The 12,356-nt window shown below is 60.9% G+C and overlaps 1 protein-coding gene across 12 annotated transcripts in view; it reads right to left on the bottom strand.

Moving 5' to 3' along the window:
* The window catches only part of PRKAG2 (protein kinase AMP-activated non-catalytic subunit gamma 2), a 387,855-nt gene extending 385,259 nt beyond the window's left edge, over positions 1-2,596 (bottom strand). For 3 of the 12 annotated variants that reach the window (XR_012902124.2, XR_012902125.2, XR_012902126.2), the window contains exon 1: positions 1,323-2,596. Coding sequence is in view for 9 of the 12 variants with exons in the window: in XM_075922807.2 (XP_075778922.1) it covers positions 1,323-1,424 (102 nt within the window). In the remaining 3 variants the exon portion in view is untranslated. The remainder of the gene's footprint in view (positions 1-1,322) is intronic. The other 9 variants (XM_075922807.2, XM_075922811.2, XM_075922806.2 and 6 more) reach the window with 6 other exon arrangements.
* Positions 2,597-12,356: the final 9,760 nt, after the last annotated feature.

Here is a 12,356-nt window from a genome sequence, read left to right as displayed (position 1 = left end):
TACCCAACTGTACCTCCTCTTCTCAGAGAGACAAGGGACTGAAGTTATCTTTTATTGGACCAATTTCAGCTAAACAGGAGGAAGAGCTGTGTGTGGCTTTAAAGCTTGTCTCTCCCCCAAATTAAGTTGACCCAACAAAAGTTATTACTTCATCCACCCAATCTTGCTAATGTCCTGGGACCAGCATGGCTACAACCCCACAAACAGCTCAAGCAGGAATAGTGTGTTCCCTCTGCCAGGACAGGTAGGGTGCTGCCACACACAGGTACACCTCTCCCCAAGTTGTTGCTACTTGTCTGTTGCCCGCACATGCTCACACAGGTCACGCACACACACCCATGCGCAGTGCACCTCAAAGCAGTTTATCCTCTTACAAAATGTTATTACAGCTAATATTTGAAATCAAAATTAAAACGCTACACAGGTTTATAGTAAAGACCGGGTATATCTGTGGTCACATACTACTTATACATGACAACTTCTTAGCAGTTGAAGCCCTTTGCCAGCCCAATTTGCAGCAGCAGCCTCCTCAGCAAAGGGCAGAGCTCTCAAACCACCAGCCCATCTCACTCACTGATGTGAGGCATAGTCACAGCTGCATGTGGGATCCTTTTGGCCCCAGGTGTGAAGGCTGGCAGCACACTGACCCAGGCCTGGTCGCACTCGGTTCTGAAGGGCCCAGGACTTATCTGAGAGGCAGACACACGAGAATCTGATTGAGGATGTCTCCCTCCTCCTGCCCCACAGCTAGCAGAAAGACAAGGCAACAGTACAATGTGCAAAGGAGTGGGCCCCCCTCCTCTTTCCCCCCAGATTACTGATTGTACGAGGAGGGAGAAACACGCGCTGCACAGAGGACGCTCCTCCCCACCCACCCAACCTGTTGCGGCAGCTCGCTGAGAGGCAGAGCCTGCATGGCAGGGAACACCCCCCAAGCACGCTTGCTGCTGCTCTTGGCAGGAGCAGGATGCACCGCACGCAGGACTCTCCCGCCACCCGAAGGCCCCAAGTACGCGCTGAGCAGCAGCCGCTTCTCCGCATTCCCCAGCTGCTGCTGCAAGTCAGGGGTTGGCCAGGGGGCAGCGGACACTTCTCCTTTCCTGCCCCCCCGCAGCTGTTGCTAAGTGACAGGAGAAGCAGCCAGGACACAGAGAACCCCCAGACCCTCTCCTGCTGCAGAAGGACGGGAGGCGCGTGCACCTCTTTCTTTACCACGCCCCCCTCCCCCGACCTGTTACTGCTCCATGACCGGAGGCGCGTGTGCTACCCCACCTGGGGTCACTTCAGTTCCAGGGGGAGGGGTCGGGCGCAGAGGCACTTACTGGGATGTGCACTCGCAACATGCGTCTCTTCTGGCTGGAGCCTTTCTTGCTGCCGCTGCTGGAAGCATCTTTCTTCTTGGTGTCCATGGCAGTGCTTCCCATCCCGCTGAACTGCGGATGGCTCCCCAGCAAGGCTCCTCTTCCACCTCCAACCCCCCACCCTCCACTGTCCACCACGCAGCCAATCTGGGCTTGTTTTCACACCCCCAGGAACTGGGGAGAACGGGGGTGGGGGAACCAAAGGGGAAGGGAGGAGTTTCTCCAGCTGCGGTGTTTTAATCAGGGCCGGGAGAATTTGCTAGGGACCCCTGTCTCCTGCAGAAGCAAGATCATGAGACATCCTTAAAATTGCTGTTCAGCGGAGAACTCTTCTGCCCGTTCAGAAATATCCGGAGACTCCTGGGGGGTGAGAAAGTTTCCTTCCCTTGGCCCAGCAGAGTGACATCTCCCCCATTACACGTGCCCGGGGGGGGGGGAGGGAAGAGGAAGGTGCAGAAGTTGAGCTCGGCGCTGTCTGCAAATAAATGCAATCCCTAGAGTCCGGATCCTGCGCCTGGGTCCGTCCCCCTCTGTGAAACAGGAAGCAGTGCCAGGTGCAAGCGTTCCCTGAAATGTGGTGCCTCCAGCCGCAGCTCCAGCGGCAGCCTCCGCGGCGAAGCAGGGCCGGGTCTGCGAAAAGACTCGCGCAGGCCTGGAGGAGGCGGCGGTGCAAGCCAACAGTGCAATGTGGTTCCCCTTTCCTGCTGCAAGCCGGAATCCCGGGCAGGGCTGATGATAAGCAGGGACGGGAACTGCCAGGAGACAGCCCCCAGCCCTGAGGAGGAGGCGTTGCAAAGGCAATGTGGCTCTGCTGAAAACAAGAGGCTGCGCTCAACAGGAAGTGCAGCAAATCATAAAATACTTGCTCCCGGAGCTGACACGGGTCCCTTTTACAAGCGTCTCCCGGGCATCTGCAAAAGCACAGTGCTCCAGTGCTGCCGGATCGCCCTGAGGGAGTGTAGGGTCTGGAGAGGCTGTTACTAGTTTGCAATCGCTGGTGCACCAGGGACTGACTGGATTTCACCACTCCAAATAAAAAGAAACAGCGACATTCCTTCCTCCGCCCCCTTCCAGACGCATAGGCAAACCTCCCTCCCCGAGATTTCTTTGGGGCATGCCTTAAATACACGACACGGTGAGGATTATGTTCCCTGGTGCTTTGCCATCCCACCGCCTGCAAAAGGCACGCTAGACTCTGGCTCCCTGCTCTCTCTCACCGCCCCTCGCTTCCCGGAGCCATCAACACAGTTGTTGCGCAATGTGTAATCTCTAATCACAGCCTCCTGGCTGCAACGACCTCCGAAGGCCGGTAGGTGGCGATGTCACCTCCAGGAACAAGGCTCCTGCCAGACTGTAGTATAACTCAGAGGTCTGCAAGTGTGGGGCGCAGAGGAACATGGTGGGGGGCGCCGAGAGACACTCCTCTGCCGCCTTGAGACTTACAGCCGGAGCCCCCGCTTTTCCAGAGCTGAGAGCGGGACCCCCCACTGTCCCTGGCCCCACCACACTAGGGCTCGCCCAAAGGGGAGCCCGCTGCACTTAGCTGCCCAAATGCAGGCTGGCACAGAGAGCCCCACCACACTTAGATACTGTGTGGGTGGCTGTGACAGAGACAGCCCCACCACACTTAGATACTGGGTGGGTGTGTGTGACAGAGACAGCCCCACCACACTTAGCTGCTGTGGGGTGTGTGTGGCAGAGACAGCCCCACCACACTTAGGCTGTGTCCAGACTCCATGCCTCCGTTGACGGAGGCATGTAGATTAGCCAGATCGGAAGAGGGAAATGAAGCCGCGATTAAAATAATCGCGGCTTCATTTAAATTTAAATGGCTGCCCCGATCTGCCGATCAGCTGTTTGTCGGCAGATCGGGAGAGTCTGGACGCGATGCCCCGACAAAGAAGCCTTTCTTCATCGACACAGGTAAACCTGGTTTCACGAGGCTTACCTGTGTCGATGAAGAAAGGCTTCTTTGTCGGGGCATCGCGTCCAGACTCTCCCGATCTGCCGACAAACAGCTGATCGGCAGATCGGGGCAGCCATTTAAATTTAAATGAAGCCGCGATTATTTTAATCGCGGCTTCATTTCCCTCTTCCGATCTGGCTAATCTACATGCCTCCGTCGACGGAGGCATGGAGTCTGGACACAGCCTTAGCTGCTGTGGGGTGTGTGTGGCAGAGACAGCCCCACCACACTTAGCTGCTGTGGGGTGTGTGTGACAGAGACAGCCCCACCACACTTAGCTGCTGTGGGGTGTGTGTGGCAAAGAAAGCCCCACCACACTTAAGCTACGTCTACACTGGCATGAATTTCCGGAAATGCTTAAAACGGAATGCTATTCCGTTTTCAGCTTTTCCGGAAAAGTAGCGTCTACATTGGCCACAGAGTTTCCGTGATAACAATGCGCTTTTCCGGAAAAGCGCGTCTACATTGGCGGCGCGCTTTTCTGGAAAAGCAAAAAGCCCGGAACCATTTTGAAAAGGGCAAAGGCCACCAGACCTTTCCGGGGCGGGGCCGGAGCTCCGTCCAGACGCGTGGTTAAAGGGGTCTCGCTGGGCAGCCGTTGGTCTCGTGCTCCCATGCCTTGTGACCTCTGCCAGGGACTGGCACCCTTCGCAGGGTCGGTGGTTGTCCTGTGAGTTTTGGGGACACCACCCTTTGGCCCCCAAACTGCTTTTCCCAGCTTTTTCTTTTTTCTGCCCTGCTCTGTCTGCCATGGAGCCGTGGGTGGCCATGTACCTGCTCGGGCCCCTGTTGGACCTGTACAGGTGCCTGGAGCTCGTGCTGTAGGCTGGTGCCCTGGCATTCATGTACTAGGACGCAGAGATTGCCTTGGACTCCCTCACCAGGGAGGTCCTGGCAACCGCGTGGCATCAGCACCCGACCATAGACCGGCCCATCTGGACTTTGGAGACGAGCACCGACTGGTGGGACCGTGTGGTCCTCGGACTATGGGACGACCACCAGTGGATCCGGAATTTTCGGATGAGGAAGCAGACCTTCTTGACGCTGTGCACCTGGCTCACCCCCGCGCTGCAGAGAACCGCCACCCGGCTGCGGGCACCCATCCCCGTGAACAAGAGGGTTGCCATCGCGCTGTGGAAGCTGGCCACACCGGACAGCTACCGCTCGGTGGCACACCAGTTCGGGGTGGGAAGATCCACCGTTGGAGTGATCGTCATACAGGTAAGTCCCAGGAGGAGTGGGATGGGGGGAGGGTGCTCCACTCCAGGCCCAGGGACACCCAAGACTCCAGGCTGGGTCGCCCAGGGGTTTCGGCTGTCCCTCCCTTGCACAGGCCCACTGGTGGGGGGGACGGGACGTGGGGCAAGGGGGGCCCTGGGGGGTGTGTGTGTGTGTGTGTGAGGACAGAGGGAATCAAGGGGGGGGACCCAAGGGAGCGCACACTCACCCCTGGCTGTATGTAATGTGTTCCCTTGTGTTTCTCTGCACCCTTCTGCAGGTTGTCCACGCCATCAATGACGTCCTGCTGCCGAGAATCATCCGCCTGCGCGACGTCAATGAGACCATGGCCGGCTTCGCTGCCCTCGGGTTCCCCAACTGCGGGGGAGCCCTGGACGCCACCCACATCGCCATCCGGGCCCCGGAGCATCGAGCAGCCCACTTTATGAACAGAAAGGGGTACTGCTCCATCGTCCTGCAGGCCCTCGTGGATCATCGGGGCTGCTTCCTGGACATCTACGGCGGCTGGTCCGGCTGGGCACACGACACCCGCATCCTCTGGAACTCAGGACTGTTTCAGAGGTTGGAGGCGGGCACCTACTTCCCCCGGTGGGACTTGACTGTCGGGGATGTGCCGATGCCCATCTGCATCGTCGGTGACGCGGCCTACCCCCTGATGCCCTGGCTCATGCGGCCCTACACGGGGCAGCTGGACCAGAACCGGGCCCGGTTCAACGACCGCCTCAACCGGGCCCGAAACCCAGTGGAGCTGGCGTTTGGACGCTTAAAAGCCCGCTTCCATTGTTTGCTCACCCGTCTCGACATGGGTGAGCAGAATGCAACGGAGGTGCTGGCCGCGTGCTGCGTGCTCCACCATATTGTGGAGCGCAGTGGGGAGGCCTTCCTCCCTGCATGGGTGGCAGCTGAGGCACAGACCTTGGACCAGCCCGCCACAGCTGCCATCCGCCAGGCGCGCCAGGAGGCGGTGCGCATTAGAGAGGCCCTGGTGGACGTGTTTGCCCAAGCCCCATAGCAGGGTCGCTTGAGTAACCCCAGAGTACTCTGTCCCAGCTCCTACCCTTCCCCACCTCCTCCCCTTACCTCCCTCCTGCCAATAGTATAGTAAAGCATCGGGTCACAGCACATCGGCTGTCATCGAGTCTGTTTGTCGGGTGCGTCGGGCATAGTTAGGGTTTTTCTTTTAAGTTAGGCTAGGGTTTAGGCCACCATTGCCGTCCTGAAGAACAGCCAACAGGATTTGGGACTTGTGCAGAAGGCTCACATCAGTGCCATCTTCGATGGATCTCCTGGCTCTTCCTCTCCTGAGGCCCGGAAGGCCCAAAGGATTGACATGGCCAGCTTCACTGTCATCGTCCGTCGAGGGATCTCCTGGCTCTTCCTCTCCTGAGGCCCGGAAGGCCCAAAGGATTGACATGGCCAGCTTCACTGTCATCGTCCGTCGAGGGATCTCCTGGCTCTTCCTCTCCTGAGGCCCGGAAGGACCAAAGGATTGAGGTGGCCAGCAACACCACAATCGTCCTACCTGCATCTGGACTATGTTTTAGAATCTGTACTGTACTGCATCTTTTAACCATTTCTGCTTGTTTGTTGTTTTGTAAATATAGTTTGTAATTTACATCTTTACTGAAAAGTATCAGTATTTCTTTATGCGCCGCAAACCAATGACCACTGAAAAAGGCTCCCCCCCCCGGTGATAGAGTCATTAATTTGTTGTCCACAGTTTGTAACCCTGTTAAATTGAAGTGGCTAATTGGCATCTCACATAATTTCTGTAGAGTTACTAGAGGAACACAATAACCACACAAGATTGAAATGAAAACAGAACTTTTTATTTACAAAGGGGGGGGGAGACCTTTAACTGGGAGAAGGAGGGAGGGGACCCTTAACTGGGAGAAGGAGGGGGGCAGTTACTGGGACGGGTGGCCCCTGCGAGTGCCCCTCTGGGGGCGGACATGCCCACGCTGGGCAGACCGCGTTGGGGCAGCCTGCATGGTGAGGTGCCCACGAGTAGGAGCACAAATAGGAGCACGAGCAGGAGCACGGTCAGGGTCAGGAGCACGGTCAGGGTCAGGAGCACGGTCAGGAGCAGGAGCAGGGGCAGGAGCAGGAGCAGGGAGAGGAGCAGGAGCAGGGAGAGGAGCAGGGATAGGAGGGAGCATGGGCTGTGCTCCGGGAGGGATGGCGGGGGCATGCGGTCCGGCCATGCCATAGTGGATGGCATGTATTAAATGTGCCGTCAGGGTGCCCATTGTGGCGCGCATCTCGCGGCATTCCTCCAGGAACGCAGCCCATCCCTCCTGCCGCCACTCCTGGTCCCCCTGCACACGCTCCGCAATGGAGGTCTGGATCCCCTCCACGGCAGTGACATGACGCCGAAGCAGCTGGTCCCGGTGTCGGAGCCTGGGCCTCCGGGCTTGGGCAGCTGGGGGTACTGCTGCTGCTGGAGTCGCGGGTCTGGTGCTGGGTCCCGCTGCAGGGAAGAGAAGAAAGGACGGGTCAGTCAGGCAGGCCGTCCACTGTCCCCACACCTCCATGCCCTCCACCCCGGAGCCCAGGTGACTGCACAGTTCTGGCTTGGGCCCACTCGGTTCCCATCCTGCTCCCGTGTTGTATGTTGGCAAGGAGGACCGCCCCTGGAGTAGGGTCCTCCCTCCAGTATTGTAAGCACCGGTCTGTATCCTGGCCCCGTGCAGGGCGGGAGGGTGCTTGTGCTGCGTTCACCTGTGGAACTCCCTGCCGGTGGACACTGTGAAAAGCTTAGGGCTAATCAGTGGTGTTTGACAGGGAGCGAGATGCATCCCCACGGCAGTGCCTGGGAGCACACCTGTCAGTGGCGGTCTGGGCTCTCAGATCCCCTCGCGTGGGATATCTCCTGGACAGAACCAGAAGGGTGACTGGGTGGGGGGATGTCCCATCCTTGCAGCAAAACTCAGGGGCCCTTCTCCCTCCCACTATCCCTCCCGCAAGCCTGGTAGCCCAGGGACAGGTGTGGCCACAGTGGGGACTTCCCTCGGGGAACCTGTCAAGGCACTGGGAGCAGGTGAGGGGCTCGGTGGGGGTCCACGGTCACAGGACTGTGACGCTGCACTTATCCCAGGAGCAGGTGGCTGTGCCTCACAGCCAGGCATGGGACAGTGTGCTGTTCCCTGTGCTGCACCCCTTGGTGGAGCTGCGGGCTCTGGGCTGAGTCCCTGGGGCCCTGGCCGGTTCCAGCTGGCATCCACCCTTCCCCCTGGTCCCGCCGAATGTGTGAAAGGAGCACAGTCCCAGGCGTGCCCTGCAGGCAGCTGCCTGCCACGGCCACCTACCACTCGGTCACCAGGCTGCACGTGCTTGCACGTGCTGCTAACTGCCTCATGCTACGCAGCGTGCTGCTCACGTGGCCTGAGTGACATGCTCTCCCCCTCCCCCCTTCGGGCACCTGGCTCTCCCTCCCCCCCGCCCTCCGCCCCCGGCCCTCTGCCCCCCGCCCTTTGGGAGTGTAATCTGCAAAGACTCACCAGTGGGTTCCTCCCTGGCTACAGAGGAGCTGCTGGAGTGGGCCTGCTGGGTGGCAACGCTGGCCTCCTCTCCTGACGCGCCGCCACTGTCGTCTCCCTCCTCCGGCTCGGTGGGACGGTTGATGGGGGGGTGCTGGCAGGTGTCCACAGAGACAGGTGGGGCTTGCGGGGCTGGCTCGCCCAGAAAAGAGTGCATCCTCTCAAAATAGGGGCAGGCATCGGGTCCTGCTCCCCTCCCCTCCGTGGCCCGCACGTACCCCAGCCGCAGCTCCTTCACCTTCGAGCACACCTGCTCACAGTTGCGGCTGGGGTGGCCTTGCTGGGCCAGGTTCCGTGCCAGACGGGTGTACAGCTCGGCGTTCCGGCGGTGGGACTGCAGGTCATAGAGACCCTCCTCCTCCTCCCACAAGTCCAGGAGGGTTTCCAGCTCCCTGGGGGTCCAGGATGGGACCCTGCGTTTCCAGCCCCTGGGGGCTTCCTCCCCTGCCCGGGTGACGGTGGCTGACGACCACCTGCAGCTGCCATGCTTGCGCTGAGGTGGCTGGGCAGCACAGTTGCCACGTGGCAGTGCTGGGAAGGGTGGTCTCCGGGGGCTCCTGCCACGTGCGGCCAGTAGCGTCCGGGCTCTTTAAGCCCTCGGGTAATGCGGAAGTCCACGGCTTCTACGGGGTCTCCCGCCGTCCAAACCGCTTTTTTACGTTTCTTCTGCTTTTCCGGAAAAGCTGTCTACACTGGCCCTTTTCCGGAAAAGCTTTTCCGGGAAAAGGACTTATGCCCGAGCGGGAGCAGCGTACGGTTTCCGGAATAGCGGCTGATTTTGTACAGTACAGCGTCGATGCTTTTCCGGAAATTCAAGCGGCCAGTGTAGACAGCTCGCTGCTCATTCCGGAAAAGCGGCTGCTTTTCCGGAATAAGTGGCCCAGTGTAGACACACCCTTAGATACTGGGTGGATGTGTATGACAGAGACAGCCCCACCACACTTAGGGTATGTCTACACTACAAAGTTAGTTCGAACTAACGGACGTTAGTTCGAACTAACTTTCCTAGGCGCTACACTAGCGCTCCGTTAGTTCGAACTTAATTCGAACTAACGGAGCTTTTAGTTCGAACTAGGTAAACCTCATTTTACGAGGATTAAGCCTAGTTCGAACTAGCTAGTTCGAATTAAGGGCTGTGTAGACCGTTAATTCGAACTAGTGGGAGGCTAAGGCTTCCCAGGTTTCCCTGGTGGCCACTCTGGCCAACACCAGGGAAACTCTATTGCCCCCCTCCCGGCCCCGGAGCCCTTAAAGGGCCACGGGCTGGCTACATAGTTTGTGACAGTTGCAAGGCTGCCAGCACCCGTGCCAGCACAGCCTGCACCTGCCACAGGATGAGCCAGCCATCCGAGGGCTCCCAGCCCTCCACTGCTCCCCAGGACCAGCCTGGCGGCTCCCAGGAGCCTGCCCGGGGGCACAAAAGGCAGGCACCCGCCTGGTCAAGTGCGGAGATCGTGGACCTCATCGAGGTTTGGGGGGAAGCCTCCAATGTCCACGATCTCCGCACTAGCCACCGGAACGTGGCCGTCTACAGCCGCATGGCTGCCAGCCTGGCCGCCAGGGGCCACCAGCGCAGCCGGGAGCAGGTCCGCTGCAAGGTCAAAGACCTGCGGCAGTCCTACTCCCGGGCCTGCCAGCCAAGGGCCGACTCAGAGGCCTGCCCCCACTTCCACGCCCTGGACCGCCTCCTGGGGCCTCATGCCGTCCCTGCCCCCCGGACGTGATTGACCCCGGGGCAGAGGGCTCGCCCCTGGAGATGGAGGAGGAGGAGGAGGGCTCTGAGAGCCAGGAGCCTGCCGCCAGCCTACCCGGGACCCGGGACCCCCGAGGCACCCCACAGAGCCGCTCGCCTGCGTCATCTGAGGCCGGGGAGGCGTCCACCTGTGAGTACCATCGTGTTCCCCTTATGTGTACGGGGGGCTGGGGCGAGAGGGAGCCCCAGGACTGTGCGCCTGGGGCTTGCCCACCACGGAGCAGCAGCTGGGGATCCTGCAGGGGCCCTGGCCTTGCAGAGGGGAGCTGGGTTTCACACACCTGGGCCCCTGGGGTAATTGACCGCTGGTCTTGTTGCACCACAGCCGCAGCACCTGGGACTGCAGGGCACACCACCCCGCCTGCAGCAGCCGCCCACGCCCGGGCAAGCAGGACAGCCAGGAACCAGGAGGAGTACCAGAGGTGGCACCTCCGGTTCCTGGATCGACAGCTCCGTCTCCAGGACCACTGGGTCCAGGAGGACCTGAGGCTGTGCCGGAGGAGTCTGGAGGCCCTGGAGGAGCAGGGCCGTGCCCTGCGAGACCACCTCCAGAGCCTGCTCGACCGCTTCCCATTTCCTCCTCCTGCTGCTCCCCCTGCTCCCCCTCTTGCTCCCCCTGCTCCCCCTGCTCCTCCTGCTCCCGCTCCTGCTTCCTCCACACCCCCTGTCCCTCCTGCCCCCCCCTCCACAACCATTTCCCACCGACGCCCCCGGACCCGCAGTGTGGCGAGACGGGAGAGGCAGCTGGACTCCCACCCCTGAGCTTTCCTTTCCCTTCCTCCCTTCCCTCCCCTTCCAGCTCCCTTGTCCCAGGTTTCCCCCTCCCCTCTCCAACCCTCATTCCTCCCTTCCCGCACCCAGTTATGTTAAATAAACAGACATTTTTGTTTCAAAAACAGGTGTCTTTATTTTACAGTAGATAGGGAGGGGAAAGGGGATGGGGGGTAGGGTGGAAGAAGGCCCCAGTGGGGCATGCAGGGAGAGGTCAGTCCTCCTCCTCCTCCACCAGGAAGCTCTCCCGCAGGGCTTCCCGGATCCGGACGGCCCCCCGCTGGGCTTCCCGGATGGCGGCGGTGCGGGGCTGACCGTAGTGTCCAGCCATGCGGTCAGCCTCAGCCATCCAGGCTGGCAGGAAAGCCTCCCCCTTCCGCTCGCACAAACTGTGGAGCACACAACATGCCGCCACCACGGGAGGGATGTTGTGCTCAGCCAGGTCCAGACGGGTGAGGAGGCATCGAAAGCGGGCTTTCAGTCGCCCGAAGGCCCCCTCCACCACGATGTGGGCCATGGTCAGCCTGGCATTGAAGGCCTGGCGGGAGGGATTGAGGTGCCCCGTGTAGGGCTTCATGAGCCAGGGCTGCAGTGGGTAGGCGGCATCCCCCACCAGGCACACAGGCATGTCCATGTCCCCGACCCTGATGTGGCGGTCGGGGAAGAAGGTCCCGGCCTGCAGCCGCTGGCACACGGAGGAGTTGCGGTACACCCGGGCGTCGTGTGCTTTGCCGGACCAGTCCACATTAATGTCCGTGAACTGTCCCCGGTGGTCACACACGGCCTGCAGGATGACGGAGAAGTACCCCTTTCTGTTGACGTACCGGGACGCCTGGTGTTCCGGGCACGGATGGGGATGTGCGTCCCGTCGATGGCCCCCCCGCAGTTGGGGAAGCCGAGGGCGCCGAATCCCTGGATGATGGCGTCCGGGTCGGCAAGGCGGACCACCCTGCGGAGCAGCACCCGGTTGATGGCCTTGACCACCTGCGGAGAGAGACACAGCAAAGCGCCAATCAGTGGGGCGCCCGGGTGGCTGGGAGCGTGCGTGCCCTGGCAGTGCCCCGTGCCCCACTCCCGGAAGCAACCCCCCTGGCAGCGTGTAGTACGGCTGGGACAGCCCGACCCCTCCGGTGCAGGGCGCTTTCGCCTCCTCCCGCCCCCCCCTTTGTCCCTGGGGCGGCCCATCCCCTCCTCGCAGCCCCCCTCCCCCCTGGCTCGGTGGCCGACGAGTGCCATACCTGCATGAGCACCGCTCCGACGGTGGATCTCCCCACGCCGAACTGGTTCCCGACGGATCGGTAGCTGTCCGGCGTGGAGAGCTTCCAGAGGGCGATGGCCACCCGCTTCTGGAGGGGGATGGCGGGTCTCATGCGAGTGTCCCTTCTTTGCAGGGCAGGGGCGAGCCACTCGCAGAGCTCCAGGGAGGTGTCCCTCCTCATCCTAAAGTTCTGGGTCCACTGTCGGTCCTCCCAGCGCTCCAGGACGATGCGGTCCCACCAGTCACTGCTGGTGTCCAGACGCCAGACGCGGCGGGGCACGCCGGTGCCAGGGCGCCGCCGCGGCTCCTCCATGGCCCCCAGGGCGGCCAGGCGGAGAGGCAGGGGGCTGACGTTCACCAGGTGGTGCCAGGCAGCCTCGAGCCATTGCTGGCAGGCTTGCAGCAGCAAGACCAGAACGTGCACCAGAAGGTGCAGGGCGAGCTGTGGCTCCATGTTGCCACCTGCGGC

Source organism: Pelodiscus sinensis, chromosome 2, assembly GCF_052426305.1.
Source record: "Pelodiscus sinensis isolate ZL-2025 chromosome 2, ASM5242630v1, whole genome shotgun sequence".
Classification (NCBI taxonomy): domain Eukaryota; kingdom Metazoa; phylum Chordata; order Testudines; family Trionychidae; genus Pelodiscus; species Pelodiscus sinensis.
The sequence above is the reverse complement of the archived record's forward strand: the minus strand, read 5'-3'. Positions and strand labels throughout refer to the sequence as shown.